This window comes from Larimichthys crocea, chromosome I, assembly GCF_000972845.2.
Source record: "Larimichthys crocea isolate SSNF chromosome I, L_crocea_2.0, whole genome shotgun sequence".
Classification (NCBI taxonomy): Eukaryota; Metazoa; Chordata; class Actinopteri; family Sciaenidae; genus Larimichthys; species Larimichthys crocea.
The window spans coordinates 40,107,193-40,127,217 of NC_040011.1; the positions used below are offsets into that span (position 1 = coordinate 40,107,193).

The 20,025-nt window shown below is 41.8% G+C and overlaps 1 protein-coding gene across 2 annotated transcripts; it reads left to right on the forward strand.

Annotated features, from left to right (window-relative positions):
- The first annotated feature begins 614 nt into the window (after positions 1-614).
- cyfip2 (cytoplasmic FMR1 interacting protein 2) lies at positions 615-17,654 on the forward strand. 2 transcript variants are annotated; one of them, XM_019273998.2, is made up of 30 exons: positions 615-826; positions 5,935-6,084; positions 6,188-6,277; positions 7,041-7,118; positions 7,831-7,932; positions 8,118-8,299; positions 8,388-8,484; positions 9,020-9,148; positions 9,250-9,354; positions 9,438-9,526; positions 9,646-9,883; positions 10,032-10,184; positions 10,379-10,518; positions 10,618-10,765; positions 10,934-11,087; positions 11,210-11,366; positions 11,451-11,547; positions 11,634-11,710; positions 11,805-11,913; positions 12,049-12,168; positions 12,272-12,471; positions 12,551-12,638; positions 12,780-12,923; positions 13,081-13,171; positions 14,420-14,550; positions 16,153-16,225; positions 16,364-16,458; positions 16,546-16,784; positions 17,241-17,388; positions 17,487-17,654. In XM_019273998.2, exons 2-30 carry the CDS (start codon positions 5,968-5,970, stop codon positions 17,652-17,654), a joined length of 3,759 nt encoding a protein of 1,252 aa, XP_019129543.1. In that variant the 5' UTR covers positions 615-826; positions 5,935-5,967. The 2 variants fall into 2 exon arrangements, with proteins under 2 accessions (XP_019129543.1, XP_019129544.1); XM_019273999.2 differs by lacking the exons at positions 16,153-16,225; positions 16,364-16,458; positions 16,546-16,784; positions 17,241-17,388; positions 17,487-17,654 and adding an exon at positions 14,991-15,172.
- The last annotated feature ends 2,371 nt before the right edge of the window (positions 17,655-20,025 follow it).

Genomic DNA, 20,025 nt, shown 5'->3' on the forward strand with positions numbered 1-20,025 from the left:
GCTCTGCTCTGCAGGCGGTGTGGACGAAGATGGGACTACAGGTCACACAATGCTCTCTGGTCCGGAGAGACATTGCCATATGCACTGTCACAACATATCTACAATTACAAAATCAAGAATGAATCTTAACATCCATTACATATATTATATATATATATATATATATATATATATATAGAGGATATAGAATATATAATAATAATAGTATATATATATTGCTCATGCATGAGCCTTTAACATTTCAGTAATTTGGCCTTGGGTGTTTAGCACAACAACTGAATGTGCATTGTAATATGATTATGCATTATACATCTATTTTGTACACATTTGAAAACAGTGTTTCAAACAAATATATACTGAACACAAATGACCAATGTGGTTCCACTGACATCTAACCACCAGGGGGTCTGAGGTGACTGTAGTTATTTAATCTGGTCTTGTATCATCAATATATTATAATAGCATAGTTTTGGTGTACATTTCAGAATCAATCATATCTGGGGGTGAAGCAGGAGGAGCAGGAGGATGAGGAGGAGAAGAAGGAGGAAGAAGGAGGAGGAGGCTCCTCATCCTCATCAGCCCTCGCTTCAGTGTGACTGTCCCTTTAAGAAAATGCACTTGCAGCCATTTTCTGCTCTTTGTGTGGGGTGGATTAGCACTGGCTGGGGAGGTACTGGGCGAAACTAGAGCATCAATCGGCGGAGAAGACGAGGAGGAAAATAATAAATAATAATAATAAAATAAAAAAAGACCAGCAAACACTGGACCGTAGTCGCTGATCGCGACACCGTCTCTGTATATCGCCGGACGGACATGCAATTTTCAGGTATGTGGATGGAGCCGCAGCAGCAGCAGCAGCAGCAGCAGCAGCGGGGCTGGTGGAGATGTGCGCTGGGTCGGTGATGATGGCTGGAGATCGGAGTGCTGCTTTTTTCTCTCTCTCTCTATCTCTATCTCTTCTATAAGCAGTATCTGTATTTATCCATCCGTGCACACACATTTAGATAAGATAGATCTCTCTCTCGGCCCTTTTTTTATTTTTCGAGCAATCCTCCAGCCCTTGGGTCTTTTTTTTTTTCTCGCGGATTATTCTAACACATGAATGGGATCCCCGTTAGCCTACATCGGCACCGTAGCAGCTCACACACTGAGGATGGGTGGGGTGAGGAGAGAGAGAGAGAGAGGGTGCCTGTGTAAGCAAGTGCACACTGATGAGAAGATGGATCACGGTTTTTTTTTTTTTTTGAGGCTGTATGGGCACGTTTTCTTTTGTTTTTTTACACACACACACACACACACACACACACACACACACACACACACACACACACACACATTTCACATTTCTCTCGCCTTTCATCATCTTAGTATTTCACAAATATCCGACCAACCATGATGATTAGATGATGATGATCAACATTTCACAGCTGTCTGTCTGTCACAGCGGCCTGTATCAACAGGGCCCTGTTACTGATGCACGAAAAAGACAGGTTCACCTACTTCCGTTATTCACACACATGCATGCATGCATGCGTGCACACACACACGTAGTGCACACCGCAGTTTTTGTTATTTTAGTTTTTTTTTATTATTCTAATATATCCATCCGGTATAGATGTGGATCTGCTGCTGGTGCAGACTCATTGAGTTGTAAATCTGTATGCCAGCCCCTTTACCAAGCAGCAGTGATGTAATGATGAGCCTGTTGGGTGCTGATCCATACTACATGGAAGAAACATAATATTTCCAGTCAAGCCTTATTTATTTATTTATTTATTTATTTATTTACAGTCCAAATTTGTCTCCAGGCAGCATGTGACCGCTTTTTTTATTTATTTTTTACACCATTTGGATATGGAGAAGGACAAAACAGCCTTTTCATAGAGAAACAAATCTCAGACGTAGCATCAGATGACGGGATGCCTCTCCGAGAACAAGACAGACCTGATAGATGGGTTTATATAAGAGGTAGTGTCAAGATTATTGACTCGAGGGTGAATTCCCTCACTGATGTCACTGTAATGTGCGCCTGATGAGTAGATCAGTAAGAAAGTGAGCCGCCTAACTAACTCGTTTGTTTGTGAGTAGATCGCCGGAGTCAAAGCAATCAAGCAAACGGGGCTGTAGATTGACTAGCTCTATGTTCCCGAATGTGAGGATCCGCTCTGCTGTTTGCTTTATGTCTTTATATCTTTGAGGGGTTTGTTGACTGTTGGTTGGACTAAACAAGGCTTGTATTGTGTTGGACGTTCTGTGACAGTGTAAAGACTAAATGAGTATACAAAAGAAAAGATAGTTTAACCAGTAAATATGAGTTTATTCCAATAATATGGCTGGAATTATCTTATATATCATACCGCACAACAAACATTAATATAGGTAACGCCTCTACACAGGATATGATCACAAGCAGCTGTTCTTATTCAGTAAATAGCGAGACCAGAAAGTACAATGCCGACTTAAATAACCAACCAACGAAACAGCCACAGAAAAGGGGAAGTGGAGTTAAACAATGCAGGACAAACAATGATGAACCAAAGTATTATTATTATTGACCTTAAAGTCACAAGGTTCCTTCTGACAGTCTGTTACAGACAGTTTTTCTTATACTAAAGGCTGCTGATGCTGGTTTAGGTTTTTGTTTACAGCCCCTCTACCTGTCGAGCTCGGGCCATGTGAGCCGGGCTTATGTTACATATTCATGTGATGCTTATTGTTCCTGCTTCTAAAAAAAAGAGAGCGTGACATCATGGGGATCATGAGACAACAGCACTTTTTTTTCTCTCTCTCTCTCTCTCTCTCTCTCTCTCTCTCGTTCTGTCACATACCTCAGCCGGCTAAGCGCATGATGACACGCTATAGACCGCACAGATGCTGCTGGAACACAAGTATGACTGGTGTCCATGCCTGTGGGTTTTGTCAGTGATCATGTCCAAATGTTCACAATCCACGCTGAACAGATCTCCTCTTATTGTGAGGAGGAATATATATTACAAAACTAGCCTTGGGGGGAGATCCCATTGAGTGGTGTGACCCTGGAGTTGACACACTTTCTCTCACTCTCTTGTCTTTCTCTCGAGGAGAAGATGTAGGCCTATTACGCGAATGGCGAGCAGCAGCACATACCGGCCATGCTTCTCTTCTGCAAATGAACTAATGCTGTTTTTAGCTGTTTTTTCCTACCCTTGTCTCATTCTTCGTTTCTTTTTAAGCACTTCCTTTTTAAACCGTTGATTCCTCATGGTTTAGTCTTGTCATCTTGAAGATCTGACCCCAGCTCTTGATGTGTCAGGTTGACCAGGGGGAATTTTGCCATGTATATCAATAATGTTCTGTGTTTATTGTTCCCCCCGGAGTCCAACAACAGTATGGGCTTTCTAAAAAAAAAAAAAAATGGAGTTGTCATGTGTGGCCTACAGCTAGGTTACTAAGTGTCCAGAGGGGAATGAAGGGGCCCTTTGCCTTGTAACACACACACACACACACACACACACACACACCAACTGTTGAACAGAGTCAGGCACAGGGTGGGAAAGTTTATTCAGCCAACCCGGGCTTCAGTCTGTGTCTATATTCCCAAGCACAGATGGGAGTTTAGTAGCACTGAGCATGTCTGTCTGCCTGACAGAAGCCCTTGTCGCGAGCTGCATGTTTCCTTTTCTACAGCGTGAACAGTTTAAAAATAACCAACCGAGTCTTCAAAGAAGCGGAGAAAGTATGAATCCAGGTTGTGAAGTCGAAGGCAGTGGAAAGACTACAGGAAGCTTTTTTAACTTCAGCGTTATAAGGTTACAGCAGCGCTGTGGGCTTCTTCATTGTGCACCAGTATCATCTCACATCCACAGGTCTTTGACTTTTCTCATTTTCATATTTGCAAGCACATCACTTTATTGAGCAGGAAAGGTTACGGCAAAGAACTACAAACTCCCAGCATGCTAGTTGTGCTGTCTGCTACAGAGATAGATAAAGTCACCTCGTCACTAACTACTGGAATAGATAGATTTGACAGAAGAATCCAGTGAACGTCACTGTGGATGATTTTGCCTGATTGAAATCCATATGTGAATTGCTTCCTCCAAGCCAATCCACTAAAGTGTCGATCACTTGGGCCATGTCAGAGGTACAGTGACTCATGTCTGATTCTGGCCTCGAGGCTGGTGGTTTACCTCATGCAAATATAAACTTTGTGTATGCTAACTTCGACAGTTTTATGTGACAGGAAACTCCACCCATCATGTCATGTGCATGATCGTGTGATATAAGGGTCTGTATCTTTTGGAAGTAACATAGGTCTTTGCTTGCTGCAAGAAGCTATTTATTTTTCTCTAAAATTGATCCCTATAACAATTACAGTCTAATATATATATGATATATATAGATATATATATATATATATATATATATATAATATATATATATAATTATATATATATATATATATATATAAAGATTTCTTACATTTATTATTATAAGAAGGAAAATATGGTATTTTTACACTTACTTTGCCTTTATGATGGTGATGAGTTCCTTCTTACGTGGTGGGAGTAGCAGTCTGTTGCTGAGGGACTAATGTCTTTCCATCTGACAGCTTTAGATGTCTATGTCTAGATGACTGCCACTTACATATAGAAGTATTACTGTGTTTGGAAGTAGGTAGGTCGAACTGCAAGGGTAAATAAAAAGCAGTTTGACTCTAAAACATCCAATAACTCACCTTCATCCTTAATCTCTCGGCCTACCTATGGCAACGAGAAGAGAGACAGCCACGTCTTGGCCCTCTCGGCTCTAGTTTTGCTCTTTCTGGCTGTGAATATTAAGCTGATTATCGGCCCTGTCAGCCCCTGTCTGCCAGGTCAGACGTGAAACACACATTTCTTAGAGGCACATGATATACGGGTGGGCATGTGCACACTGCTTTGGCCGGGCTGGTGTTTTATAATGAGAAAGAGGGCACTGCAATGACTGTAAGGGGGGTCTAGCCATTTATTTCCAGGACAAATCAGATGGGAGTACAGTTATTTAATAGCAGTGGATTTTTAAGCCTTACGCATGAGGTGCACACGTATTCTGCATTCATGCATCTCACACAATATTGAATTTAATTAATAAACATATCACCTATGAGCTTCTGTGAAAATCAGTGGGTTGACTTGCATTTCAAGAATTATACGCTTCAAATATGCCTCCAGTCAAATATGAAGGTGGAACGGAAACAGTTTGAGGCCCCTGCCCTTTACTTCCTCTCAGCTCTAGTCTGGTATTAATATATATATATAGTGAAATGTGAGAGGATACAGGTGCAGAGTGAACATACAGCAGAGCTTAGCTTAACCCAAACGGCAACTCCGCCAAAGAGGAAGTGGAGTTGTCTAGACATGCAAAAACGATATTGGGGTATTTTGTTTCTGAGTGAAAAGTGAAATATTGTGACTACAGCACTGAAATGGTCACTTTGTGTTGTGCAGTACAACAAGTTCCCCCTTATTATTCCCCCACTCATTTGATCTGTCACTTCTAACTTTTGTAAGGTAAATTATTCGACTATTTCCCCATAAGTTAGTTAATATTTAGCTAACACATTCAACCATTGATCATTACTTTTATCTAAGTATTTCAACCTTTTATTCCATACTTTAAGTACAGTATTTATCTGTTTATCCATACTATTTTGGTTATTTTCCAATTATATTTTATATATTTTTAGTTTTCAGTTGTTCTAGCTCAATATGTGAATACCTTTACTTAACCAAATCACATTTCCTGTCCCATCTACCACACAGTCACATATGTATCCACTGGCAACTGCAGAATAAACCCCCCCCCCCCCCCCCGGGGTACAAGCAGACCCATTTTGGGTCTTCTGACCTTCTGCAGCAGAGCTTCTTCTGTGCCCTTATCTCATATCCTCACTCCCTCTTTCTCTATTTCTGTCAGACTGGGGTGTTGTGTGAGTGACGCCTTGTTACCATGACGACCCACGTGACCCTAGAGGATGCCCTGTCCAATGTGGACCTGCTGGAGGAGCTGCCCCTCCCGGACCAGCAGCCATGCATCGAACCCCCTCCCTCCTCTATCATGTACCAGGTACGCGCTCACACACACACACACACACACTGTCGCCGCCAACCCACCGTCATCACTGTTTCCCTTTTTTTTAACTCCTTTCTCCCTCTCCCTCTTTCTGCAGGCTAATTTCGACACCAACTTTGAAGACAGGAATGCATTTGTGACCGGCATCGCCCGTTATATAGAGCAGGCTACAGTCCACTCCAGCATGGTGAGATCTGTGCTCCAGTTTTTTTTTTAAACCACACACACACATGGCATCGTATTTGTTTTACATCTGATTGGTTAATTCAATTTGTTGTTGTCCAGTTTAAATAGTTAGCTGTTCCCCTTTCAGTAAACACAAAGCCGACTGTGGGAAGCAGCCTCACGTCCTTAAAGAGAGCCTTGTTTTTTTCTGAATTGATTATCATTTGGCTCTTTTGTTAGGATTTGGCTCAGCCTGTGGCCAGAGGACACACACACACACACACACACTCACGCTCACACTAATACCGACACACACTTCCCTCACACACTGGTGAATCAAGCAAGCAATGGACCAGTAAACCTCTTTACTCTGATGGTGAATGGAGAGTGTGATTTGACTGGCAAAGAGGGGAAGTGGTGCTTTATTTAACCTTATTTAATCAGGAAGCTCGGTCGAGATTGAAGCCGGCCTATCTGAGAACACTTCTCTCTTCAGCCGGAGTCATGGAGAAATATGTCTCACCTATTTCTGAATGGAAGAAACGTTCCCCTGCTAAAATATTTATGAAACCCCATTCACCTGGAATAAATGACTCATCTGAGATCTATTACATCTGATAATCTCACAATATTTAGTTTTGTTAAGTTCCTTTACAAAGAAAGTCCACGTCTAACATCCACATATTAAGATATTAAAGTATTAGCCATGCAGTAGTTCTGTCAGTTGAATACTTACTGTTATGAAAATGGTTAATGTCAGTGTTGCATTGTGTCCATTTGTGCAGAATGAGATGCTGGAGGAAGGACATGAATATGCTGTGATGCTTTATACTTGGAGAAGCTGCTCCAGAGCCATTCCTCAGGTAACACATAAACAAATAAACACACCCACACACCTTATTATTTTCTTTTCGTGATGTGATCTTGTGACTACCAGACTGAGACTTAACAGAAAGGAGATCCAGTATTAAACCAACCTAACAGCATTTTCTGGGATGTGGAATAAAAATGTAACTTGTATTTCTAGTTAGTTGTCACACTGTGTTCGTCAACCTGCAACACACACAAACCTCATGGAACTGTGAGACCATAGCAGCGGTTGCTAACATAAAATGTGGTTGGTCTATTATCAAACTTGACATCATTCTGTTCTTGAATAAGAAACTGTCAGCGTTTTGGCTTTTACACTGCGGTGCACTTGTTTGGCCAGTTCCATGTGAGATAAAACAGAGATGATCCTATCTTTGAAATGTATTAATTGTTCGTTAACACTGGTGTCTCAGGTGGGACATAATTTCATATCCTCAAATTGAACAATTGCAACTCATACACACATGAAAATTTAGAGACCTCGGTGGTGGGAATCACGTTTACCTTCAAACATACTATATACTAGGTTCAAGGAATCTTTATCACCGAGGGGCAATATGTTGTGCAGCAGCACACAAATAACACGTATACCAACAAATACATACTACAAAATATATATTTCTACTACTAAATATATACTATTAATACTACATAGTGCTGCTTCAAAAGCAGGCTGTATGATGGCGCCCTCTTGTGTTTTTTTAGGTGAAATGCAACGAGCAGCCCAACAGAGTGGAGATCTATGAGAAAACAGTGGAGGTGTTAGAACCTGAAGTGACCAAGCTCATGAAGTTCATGTACTTCCAGGTAAGACGGCGTCTTTAAACCTTAAAAGCATGAGAGACCAGCTCTGCAAAATCCTTTAGGCATGCAATTTCATCTTGGGGTTCTGGGTGTTAAATACCTTTTGACGCAGATAGATGTGTTTTTTTTTATTTTTATTTATTATCAATAAGAAAATCCTTATATCCTGATTTCTTTGTCTTTTACAGCGGAAAGCCATAGAACGTTTCTGTAGTGAAGTGAAGCGCCTGTGTCACGCTGAGAGAAGGAAGGACTTTGTGTCCGAGGCCTACCTGCTCACTCTGGGCAAATTTATTAACATGTTTGCAGTGCTGGACGAACTGAAGAACATGAAGTGTAGCGTTAAGAATGATCACTCTGCCTACAAAAGGTAGTGAACCTTTGAAATAAAGGAATCATTGTAGGATACCTCAGTTGGAGCCAAGTTTAACATTCCTCTCCTCCTCCTCTTCCTCCAGGGCAGCTCAGTTCTTGAGGAAGATGGCCGACCCTCAGTCCATCCAGGAGTCCCAGAACCTCTCGATGTTTTTAGCCAACCACAACAGGATCACTCAGGTTGGTGTGCTGACTCTGCCTTCACAGTGTGTGTGGTGCAAAGTTGACTTTCTGTATGACAAAAGTAAAAAAGATCTTTTGACCGAGACGTAGCTGCAAGTGTTTAGTCTCTAATAGCACAGAAAATACAGCAATCGTGTAACCCTAATACTCCAGGAAATGACATGCTAGACAAGCTGAGTGGATGAATAACTCAACATTTGTGCTCTCTAAAAGGCGACGTGACAGATTGTGCAGTCTGAATGAGAGCGTCTCATAAAGCTATTAACCTAAACATTGACATCAGACCTGCGGAACAAGCAGTATTCACCCAGACAGAAAATGATGGCAATGAGAGCTGAAGATTGTTTCATTTCAAACGTTAGAGAGCACAGTCCAATGATGGGAAATTATTTAGTCTGAAGGCTGAAGGCTCATTGAAGGCCTATCAGAAACATTGTATAAATGATTTTAAATTTTCAAGGTAGAATGAGCCTTTTGTGTAAATGAATTTATCTGAAGGTGACCTGACCATTCCATCTCTGTTTCTATGTAGTGCCTGCACCAACAGTTGGAGGTGATTCCTGGCTACGAGGAACTTTTGGCAGACATTGTTAACATCTGTGTAGACTATTACGAGAACAAGATGTATTTGACACCCAGCGAGAAACACATGTTGCTTAAGGTACACACGTTTTGACACCTTTGCCTACAACAGTCCGATCTTTAGCTGGCTAAATGTCCTTTTGCTGATGTCAAACGAAATCGCCTCTGTCTGTGTGGCAGGTGATGGGCTTTGGTCTGTACCTGATGGACGGGAATGTGAGTAATATCTACAAACTAGACGCCAAAAAGAGGATCAACCTGAGCAAGATTGACAAGTTCTTTAAAGTAAGGCTCTCTCTTTTATCCAGAGTTGCTTTTGTGTGCACGACATGAGTGTGAGTTATCTTTTACTGTGTGTGTTTTTTCAGCTTCAAGTGGTGCCACTGTTTGGAGATATGCAGATAGAGTTGTCACGCTATATTGAGACAAGCGCTCACTATGAAGAAAACAAGTCCAAGTAAGAGGACCTGTCCAGCCTTCTATATATCTCCATGTGTACAGAAATGCTTTCAAACCAACGATTGTTGACCACCGCACCATCTGCCCAACCCCCCAACCCTCCCATTTTTTGCCCAGGTGGACATGCACCCAGAGCAGCATCTCGCCACAGTACAACCTGTGTGAGCAGATGGTGCAGATCAGGGAGGACCACATTCGTTTCATCTCGGAGCTGGCGCGCTACAGCAACAGCGAAGTGGTGACGGGCTCGGGCCTGGACAGCCAGAAGTCTGACGAGGAGTACAGAGAGCTTTTCGACCTGGCTCTAAGGGGTCTGCAGCTGCTGTCCAAGTGGAGCACGCACGTCATGGAAGTTGTAAGTAAAAAATTTGAGGAACTTGGCTGTGTTTTTTTTGTGTGGGTGTGGAAACTGTTTGTGCTCCACTATGTGTGGGTTTAAGTATGGTTTTGCAATTGATCATTTGTGGCTTTGATCCGTTTATAGCTCTCTTTGTGTCTTCCAGTATTCGTGGAAGCTGGTCCATCCCACGGATAAATTCTGTAACAAGGACTGTCCAGGAACAGCGGAGGAGTATGAACGGGCCACGCGATACAATTACACCAGTGAGGAGAAATTTGCTCTGGTGGAGGTCATTGCCATGATCAAAGGGCTGCAGGTAAAAACACAGATGTTGAGAGGCTCTTCTATTGATGTTGTCAACAGCTGGCAACCTCAACAGAAGAGCTACTTGATGGTCAAACAGTAAATTACATCAAACATGAGAAACTATCTACCAAACAAGATCATGTTTATTAGACCTTACGATCAAGATGACGATGATGATCATGGTGTTTTGTGCGGTCTGTGTAGGTTCTGATGGGTCGAATGGAGTCAGTCTTTAACCAGGCCATTAGGAATACTATTTATGCAGCGCTGCAGGACTTCGCCCAGATGACCCTCAGAGAGCCTCTGCGCCAGGCCGTGCGCAAGAAGAAGAACGTCCTCATTAGGTACACGTGCAAAACGATGATCTGATTCTTATGGCTCTTGTTTTCTGACACTTAAAAGACCTAAAGCGCTTCTATAATGCTGTTTTTCTTTGTCTGTAGTGTTCTTCAGGCCATTCGAAAGACCGTCTGTGACTGGGAGGGGGCGAGGGAACCTCCAAATGACCCCTGTCTGAGGGGGGAGAAGGACCCGAAAGGTGGATTTGACATCAAAGTGCCCCGCAGGGCAGTAGGACCCTCCAGCACACAGGTAAGATGAGGGACAAGAACGTGGCCAGAGCCATCACCATAGCCATGTTGTTGCCCCCTACTGGCCTGGAATGCAAATGACACCCATATTGGCACTTATATGGTGAACCTCCTTAGGATGCTCGGGGAAAGAACACTAACACTTTTTACCTTTGTGTTCCCTCTGCAGCTGTACATGGTGCGCACCATGCTGGAGTCATTGATAGCAGATAAGAGTGGGTCTAAGAAGACTCTCCGCAGCAGTCTGGATGGACCCATAGTAGTGGCGATAGAAGACTTCCACAAACATTCTTTCTTCTTCACACACCTGCTCAACTTCAGTGGTGAGTAGGTCATATTCAGGCCACTCTTGTAAAAATGATCTTTTAAAAATTTAAAATGAATTTCAATGCCTGTAGATCTGTAGACATTTAAGCATTTCTGCTCCCTGTCTTGCGCTGTCCAGAGGCCCTGCAGCAGTGCTGCGACTTGTCCCAGCTGTGGTTCAGAGAGTTCTTCCTGGAGCTGACCATGGGTCGCCGAATCCAGTTCCCCATTGAGATGTCCATGCCCTGGATCCTGACTGACCACATCCTGGAAACCAAGGAGCCCTCCATGATGGAGTAAGATAAAACTTTGAGCAACGAACCTTTAAATTAGGTTTGCATATTGAGACTTGATTCTAACTGCAATTCTCCTTCCTCCAGATATGTGCTGTATCCTCTTGACTTGTATAATGACAGTGGCTACTACGCTCTCACTAAGTTCAAGAAACAGTTCCTGTATGATGAAATCGAGGCCGAGGTAAGGTTAAATTTCAAATGTAGTGATCTTTACCTCAGCGTTTCTCTTTAGAAACGGCACCTTTAATAGTGTTTTCTTGTTCTTAGGTAAACCTCTGCTTTGACCAGTTTGTCTACAAGTTAGCGGATCAGATATTTGCTTACTACAAAGCAATGGCTGGAAGGTAAGAGAAGTGACTGTTTTATACAAGTTATTGACAGATACTGTATTGACGCAGTGTCTGCAAACCTCAAAATCACATCCAATGTGTTTTACAGTGTCCTCCTAGACAAGCGCTTCAGAGCAGAGTGTAAAAACTATGGCGTGATCATCCCGTACCCTCCGTCAAACCGCTACGAGACACTGCTCAAACAGAGACACGTACAGGTACTGGAAACCTTAAAGCAGTCCTAGGCTATCAGAATGCAGATCGACAGCACTCATCTTGTCATCTTGAAATAACTTTTTGCACTTTCCGTGTTATATTTGTGTTATCTTAACTGGTCCTCCTGTATCTTCTAGCTGCTTGGTCGCTCCATCGACCTGAACCGTCTGATCACCCAGAGGATCTCTGCGGCGATGTACAAGTCTCTGGACCATGCCATCAGCCGCTTTGAGAGTGAGGACCTCACTTCCATAGTGGTAAGAACACACACCAGTGACACACACGCTTCCAAAACTGGAACAGGACGCACATCATAATCGTTCAACCTACTCATACATACGCTGTATTCCTCCATGACAGGAGCTGGAGTGGCTGCTGGAGATCAACAGACTAACCCACCGGCTCCTGTCCAAGCACATGACCCTGGACAGCTTTGACGCCATGTTCCGCGAGGCTAACCACAACGTCTCCGCTCCCTACGGACGAATCACGCTCCACGTCTTCTGGGAGCTCAATTTTGACTTCCTCCCCAACTACTGCTACAACGGATCCACAAACCGGTCAGTTTTTTTTTTCCATATGTTTGTCTAGATACATTTTTTGAATAGCGTGTGGTTTTAAATGTCATTTTCTCTTCAGCTTTGTACGCACAGCTATTCCCTTCACCCAGGAGCCTCAAAGAGACAAGCCAGCCAATGTGCAGCCTTACTACCTGTACGGGTCCAAGGTATGGTGCCTCTGACTGACTTGTATTTGAGATTACAGGAAAGATTTTCCTAAAATCTTGTAGAAGCAGTGTCTGTAAAGGAAACCCATCCACCCACTGTTCTGGATTGACACTCTTTCTCTGTTTCTTTTCTCTTCTCAGCCTCTGAACATTGCCTACTCCCACATATACAGCTCCTACAGAAACTTTGTTGGCCCGCCTCACTTCAAGACCATCTGCCGTCTCCTTGGTTACCAAGGCATCGCTGTAGTGATGGAGGAGCTGCTTAAGATTGTCAAGAGCCTGGTATTTATCTTCATTTTCCATTGCGTCCCTAAAAACACGTTTCCTTCCCCCCTCAGTGAGCTGCATTCTTACAGGGAATCATTTTGTTCCATCTTTGTGCCGTCTCTTTCCACTTTATCCCGCTGTGTTCCATCTATCTTCCTTTTTCACTTTGCAGCTACAGGGAACCATACTGCAGTATGTAAAAACACTGATAGAAGTCATGCCCAAGATCTGTCGCCTACCGCGCCATGAGTATGGCTCCCCAGGTGAGCTTATACGCCCTATTATTACAGTGAATCAAGTGCATTTGGGGTTATATCTGTAGAATTAACATTTACAACACTAGTTTTCATGCAATTTAAGCTGTGATGGTGAATTTGCCATAGTATGTCATTAGGAAATGCCTCATGTGGCAATAAAAGTTACAAAAGTCTAAGAATGTGATTACAACATGTTACTGTTTGTATGTTTGTATCCTCCTAGGCAGTTTTACATCATGTATAGGGCTAAAGGTGTCAAGTTCATACATAAAATTGTTATATTTTAATGTAACCTTACACATAAAACATTAACGAATAGAAAATGCAGAAACGCTTTTACAAGAAAATCCGAAAACTCAACCCTACTTGAGTCAGATGCATTGTATCGGGTCTATTTTTATCTTCTGCTACATCTAGTACACTTCCATGCATACCACGCAGTTCCATTCCCATTTTAATGCTCAGCCCTTCTCCTTGCTAAGCACTCTAGTGTTTTGCGCACACGCAAGTCAGGGCTTTGAAACATTACTGGAATAAGATATCACTTGGAGTAGCTGTTAAAACATTTGCAGCAGAAGAAAACGCTGACGGCATAGAAAGCACTACATCATCGAGAATCAAGCAGCCAGCGTTGTAAAAGAGTTAGGAGGGGAGTAATTCAGCTAATTGGGGACACAGTGAGGAAAACAGCAACTCTGCTGCTATGAAAATTGGGTTTGAGATAATATAATGTAAATATAACAACAGAAGGAGTCATAAATTATCTAACTGTCAACATGCAATAAGAAATAAAATTCATAATTACATCTGAATAGGACAGAAATGTTTTCAAAAAGCACACCCTTTAAAGCATATGAGGTACTTCACTTCTCTAATTACCTACTTTGCACATTTGCGTATTTCCTGCCCTGCCTGCGTGCATTTTGGCCAGAGCACTGTGCTCAGGTTAAATGTCATTGAGTTGGGATATGATTAGAAGGAGGGCTCAGTAATCTGTAGATTAGATCTAAACGCTGAGCTCTGTACCTTGTTTACCCCCTGTGAACTTACTGTCAGCAGTTAATGATCCTCCTGTCGTCTGCTGTGAGGGCCTGATGCTCACACCAAATGTGGGTCAGGGCAGTTGGCCTGACATCATACCGATAGCAATAGATTATCAAATAATGAGGTATTAGAGGGCATGTTATGCAGAAATATGGATTAAGCAAGGTATCACAGCTGCATTTTTTTTTCCTTCCATTTCTACTGTTCCAGGCATCCTGGAGTTCTTCCACCATCAGCTCAAGGATATCATTGAGTATGCTGAGCTGAAGACAGATGTCTTCCAGAGCTTAAGGGAAGTGGGAAATGCCATCCTCTTCTGCCTGCTCATCGAGCAAGCTCTGGTAGGACATGTACTTTATACACTTCCCTTCAGACTGTTATATTATTACACCCCTGTTCCTATTCCCCACGTTCTCTCCGAGTTGTTTTGACATCTTGAGTTTATCTCTGTACTTTCTTCTCCCCTTATTCCACTGCTTTTCCAACCTTCCCGTGGTTAATTGCCTCTGTGGTCCCTGAGCATGCTCAGTGCTCGGGGGAGGCTGCTAATGTGTAGCTTTTCTTGATTGCCATGTTTCTGTGCGGGTGACCAGTAACCCGGCTGCCTGAAAGTTTCTGCTCAATTTATGACGTTGATTCACATCCTAAATCGAATGTCACGGACAGAAACTGTCAGGCGCCCGGGTTTGCGTGCTCCAAAGTGTGTTTTGATGTTTGTTTGTTTGTGTTTTTTTTCTGAAATACAACTCTATTTTTCATTTCACGCTGGCATCTACTACAGGTGGTAAGGATTTAGGTCTTGTCGTTGGTATCAAAGTAACACAGAAATCAAATGTTTCTCTTTTGATCTCTTGTTGCCTGCTGTGTTTCTCTTTCTGCTTTTTTTCACAATGTTAGTTTGGCACACAGAGTTTCACGTCCAATCAGCCATGGAAGCAAAAGGACAAAGACAATTGTAGACTTAAAAAAAAATGTTTTACTAGAAATTAAGTGAAAATACTGTTTAAGAAGTTTAAAAAATGATTTGTCTTTGGAGACAGATGATTGAATAAATGTAAAAAAACACATCTGGCTGCTGTATTACAGAGTCTTTATGTCCTTGTCTTCCATGGAAGAGGTGATGTTCATTTCTGGTTGGTTGTTGGTGCAGTCTTCACTCTGCACCTCTTCCTCCATTCTCTCTTCTGTTTCTGGGGGCCTGTGATGCCTGTCTACATAACACTACTCAGCTGTCATTCTTTCTACCATTTCTGTCTGACTGCACTGACCTGTGTGTGTGTGTATAGAGTGCCTGTATGTGTGTCTCACTTTTATCATCGCATGCCTGTCTTTTCTCATCCATCTTCCTTTTTAGTTTCAAGATGGTTTTCGAGATGCCGCTTCACTACATTCATTTTTGATTCATGGCTTGCTGTCTTGACTAACAATCACCCTAACAACCACCTTGCTAAATAATCTAGACACCACGTAGCTCAAACACCACTAACACACCGACTTATTACCCAGAGGGATGAGAGTTTATTAAGATGGTTGCAAACTTGACCTCTCGCTGCTAAACCAGATTAGATTGGATGTTGTACTTGTACGAGAATGACAAATTCTAATCCTGTAATATTGGCCTGTCATCATGGCTTGATAAACATAACCCCATGCTACACATAGGCATGCACTTATTCATTCATTTATCTTATCTCCTTCTTTTGCATAAGCTTCAGATAGTGTTGAGTAATTCATCAGTTAAGCCTTTAAAATATGCTTTCAAACTTTGTGTCTACCTGACACAAATGACTTTGAGGACTAAGTTAAGGAATTCAGCTGGAAGAATAAAATCAACATCACCTCATGGCTACCTGCATGCTCTGTAAGGACGTCCATAAAGCGGAGTGGGTGTTCCTTTTTTACTTGAAATGACCGTTTTCTTGTGTTATTCTTAAATCCTAAAGTCTCAGGAGGAAGTGTGTGACCTGCTTCATGCCGCTCCCTTCCAGAACATTCTGCCAAGAGTCTACATCAAAGGTATTCCAAAAAAGGGTTACAGACAGAGGGGTGAAAACACATCATCAAGTTACTCATGTGCAGCTCAGTGCCTATTGATTTATGTGTCATTTTTCTATTGTGTGTACATCTACCTCCTTGTGTTTCTGTGCTATACAGAGGGAGAGCGTCTGGAGGTGAGGATGAAAAGGCTCGAAGCAAAGTACGCCCCGCTTCACCTTGTGCCTCTAATTGAGAGGTTGGGAACCCCACAGGTAACGTCTGCCTGTAGATAGAATAGACTACAAATTACAAACTTTTTTTCCTTAACATACTAACAATACTATTTCTCCCCCACTCAGCAAATTGCCATTGCCCGTGAGGGGGACCTGCTGACCAAAGAGCGTCTGTGCTGCGGCCTTTCCATGTTCGAAGTCATCCTGACGCGCATCCGCAGCTTCCTGCACGACGGGGTGTGGCGCGGGCCTCCGCCCACCAACGGTGTGATGCACGTAGACGAGTGCATGGAGTTCCACCGCCTGTGGAGTGCCATGCAGTTTGTTTACTGCATTCCTGTGGGCACGCACGAGTTCACAGCAGAGTAAGTAGCACCTGGCTGGAGTTTGTGCACCACAGGAGCGCATTTGAAGATGTGCAGCGTTTTGTAGTCTTTTTTTTTTTTCCCCAGTACGCCTTGATGTTGCAGTTTCTGCTCCTGCTTCTGTGGATAAAGCATTCGTATCATGCTGCCATTTATTATGTGGCTGTGCTGCAGTAAGAGAGCTGAAATAAACAAATAACATTTATATAAAAAGATTTAAGTTGTGGTGCGTACACATGATCCAAAAAGAGGACCTTTTTGTCACAATAGCAGCTACTGGAAACACTGTGGGGCACACTTGGATCAGGAAAGAGGAGAAAGGAGTTACTTTAATTAATTAATTATGTAATCTTGTCACATATTTTGGAATGTATTTGCATAAAAGTAGCTGATGGAAATCTTGCACCTCACTTTAATTGTTAAAAACTCTCGTGTTATACGTGTCTTGCCTTCCAGGCAGTGCTTTGGGGATGGGCTGAACTGGGCCGGCTGTGCCATCATCGTGCTGTTGGGACAACAGCGTCGCTTTGACCTCTTTGACTTCTGCTACCACCTGCTCAAAGTCCAAAGACAGGACGGCAAGGATGAGATCATCAAAAATGTGGCAAGTACACTGTATCCATATCATCATAAAGCCCATGAACACACTTCTGGATATAGTTTTTGACTCATACCTTTTGTCTATTCTGTTTTCCCTGACAGCCCTTGAAGAAGATGGCAGACCGCATTAGGAAGTACCAGATCCTCAACAACGAGATCTTTGCCATCCTCAACAAGTACATGAAGGCGGTGGAGACAGACAGTTCCACTGTGGAGCATGTTCGCTGTTTCCAACCTCCTATACACCAATCCCTGGCTACCACCTGTTGAAATAGACCCTTCACACATTAGTGCACCCACACACTCACATACACGCAGACAGACAAACACACACACACACACTCAAACACACATAGCTGTGATACTAATTTCTGCCTCTCCCTGGTCTTGTAGAGGTATAGATTACCACGATGGCTCCCCACAAGCTTCAAGAATCCAAATACGAGATCCTGTCAAACTGTTCCTCTATCTAAAACGTGTCTGTGTTTGAATTCTCGAAGCATTAACCCCCTAGAAGTGGACCAGGTCAGAGGTGGAAGTGTATATTCACCTTTTTCTTTTTTTTTTATTTTACTCTCTGTGTGGCTCTCACACACATTCATGCATGCCTTCTCTTATTCCTTCCGCTGCACACCTGTGGATCGGACCACCGATACAATGCCAAACGAGTATCTCTATCCTGTGGTTTGAAGTCACAGCCATCGGGATTCAAAAACACCTTTTGAGAATTTGCAATCAAGAGCTGAGACAAAAGTAAATCTAACAAGATTGAAATAAATAAAAACAACTAAATAATGTAACAGATAACTAATTTTCTTAGTTAAGTTCTTTTAAGTGATCCATGGTGCTCCTGAGTGCTACTACATCTACTAACTGTACTAGCACAGGCACCTGTGCTACCATTACACGTGACGCAAACCTGTTTATCGTGAAACATTTCAAACCCTTCACTCATCTGATAATCTGGTCTGCCCATGTTCATGAATCATAGTGTCTATTATGATGCACTTCTTCCGTACCTTTTCGTCACCTGCTTGCTTTTTAAAGGAATGAAGGTACGTCGCAGTTTTGATTTGCTTTTATTTATCTCGCCCCTCACATTCAGGTTTTCTTGCTTCCTGCTGGCACATTTTTATTTGGTACCAGGTCCACTGTAAATTTCACTGTTGAACTAAGTGAAGTGTTGAGTGTTGTACTTGTTCTTGTTTTTAATTATGAATATTTTAATTTACACATCCTTGGTATACTTGCCTCTCTACTACTGGCTGGAAAACCTCATCGACTCTTTTTTCATTTCACTCTTTTATCTGTTGGAAAGATTTTTTATACATGAATACAGTGATATTATTTGCAATTTGGAAAAAGACACATCTTCATCTGGGTAAATGTGTTTGCTTTTTCAAGAGTAAAGAAAAAAAAACAACAGCAAAAGAAACAGATTAGCAAATACCTCTAGGTTGTATAAAGACAGTGCTGTACTAGATTAACCTGTTTTGAGTGTGAATGGATGATGTTGGTCTAGCAGACCTATGAAATACTCTGCACATAAAGGAAAAAAAATCATAACTAATATGTCAGTTATAATTAAAGGGCAGTTTCCTAAATATAGTCAGTATTTACTATTGTTGGACTTTTGCTTTAGATTTAGCAGTGTTATCAAAATATGCAAAATTTGTCCCCATTTTTTTTTTTTTTCACATATGAAGGAAAACAAAATGAATTGTTAAGAAGTAACCCTCCTCCAACAGCCCTGTGGTCTTTTTTCTGCTCAGTTTTGAATGAACAATGTTTCTTTTTGTAACTCCGGTGTCTTTTTATCATATTTATTCAAACTCTGACGTATTGTTCATTTAAAGGTTAATCTAGTCGAAACGAAGGTACCAATGTATCATCTCAAAACCTTAGCATGGCAAGTGTAATTTATTGTCATCAATGGCTCCATTTGTGACATGAGGCTTTGTTTATGATATTGTTGTACAAGTGACCATGTTTTGAAGTACAAAAAAACAAGAAAACAATGGAGAAAAGAATATAAAATGTACAACAATGGTCCTGCAAAGGATTTGAAATTATGTTGTATTTCCATGAAATAAAAAATGTTTAACTGAAAAAAATGAAGTTGTGTTTAAGATAAGTTTGAACTCATTTAGCTGTTAACAGACTTATTCGGGTACTTCTGGATCATTTCCTCTTATGAAGATTTAACTCAAATATTACGTTTGTTGACTTGACTGACACTTGCACACAGGTCCATAATTCAATGAAGCAAAGTTTATATAATGTACATGTTTTTTAAAGGCATATATTTATTAATTTAACTAAATAAGATTTGACAATTATTAGGCCCTATGAATGAATAAATAAAGGGAGGAAATGGAAGAGGTGCCAGGTACACCTGGCAGTGTAAAGGAAGATTTAAAACAACATTTAGACATACAATTTTTACAAAACAATTTAACAAAAATATATTTTTTAACACCTAGAAAATGTCACAGGGAAATCAGTATTTCTAAAAAAGGTTATGTTTGAGTTATTACTTCACTTATACTAATACTCAGACATGGGACCAAGTCACACATGTGCAAGTCTCAAGTAAGTCTCAAGTCTTAACCTACAAGTCCCAAATAAGTCCCAAGTATTT

What these genes read in the sequence shown, in the direction of transcription:
- cyfip2 (XM_019273998.2), top strand. Translation starts at nt 5,968, where the DNA reads ATGACGACCCACGTGACCCTAGAGGATGCCCTGTCCAATGTGGACCTG. An exon ending in TACAAAGCAATGGCTGGAAG is followed by an intron (nt 11,711 to 11,804) that starts GTAAGAGAAGTG and finishes TGTGTTTTACAG; the next exon opens with TGTCCTCCTAGACAAGCGCT. An exon ending in AGAGGTTGGGAACCCCACAG is followed by an intron (nt 16,459 to 16,545) that starts GTAACGTCTGCC and finishes TCCCCCACTCAG; the next exon opens with CAAATTGCCATTGCCCGTGA.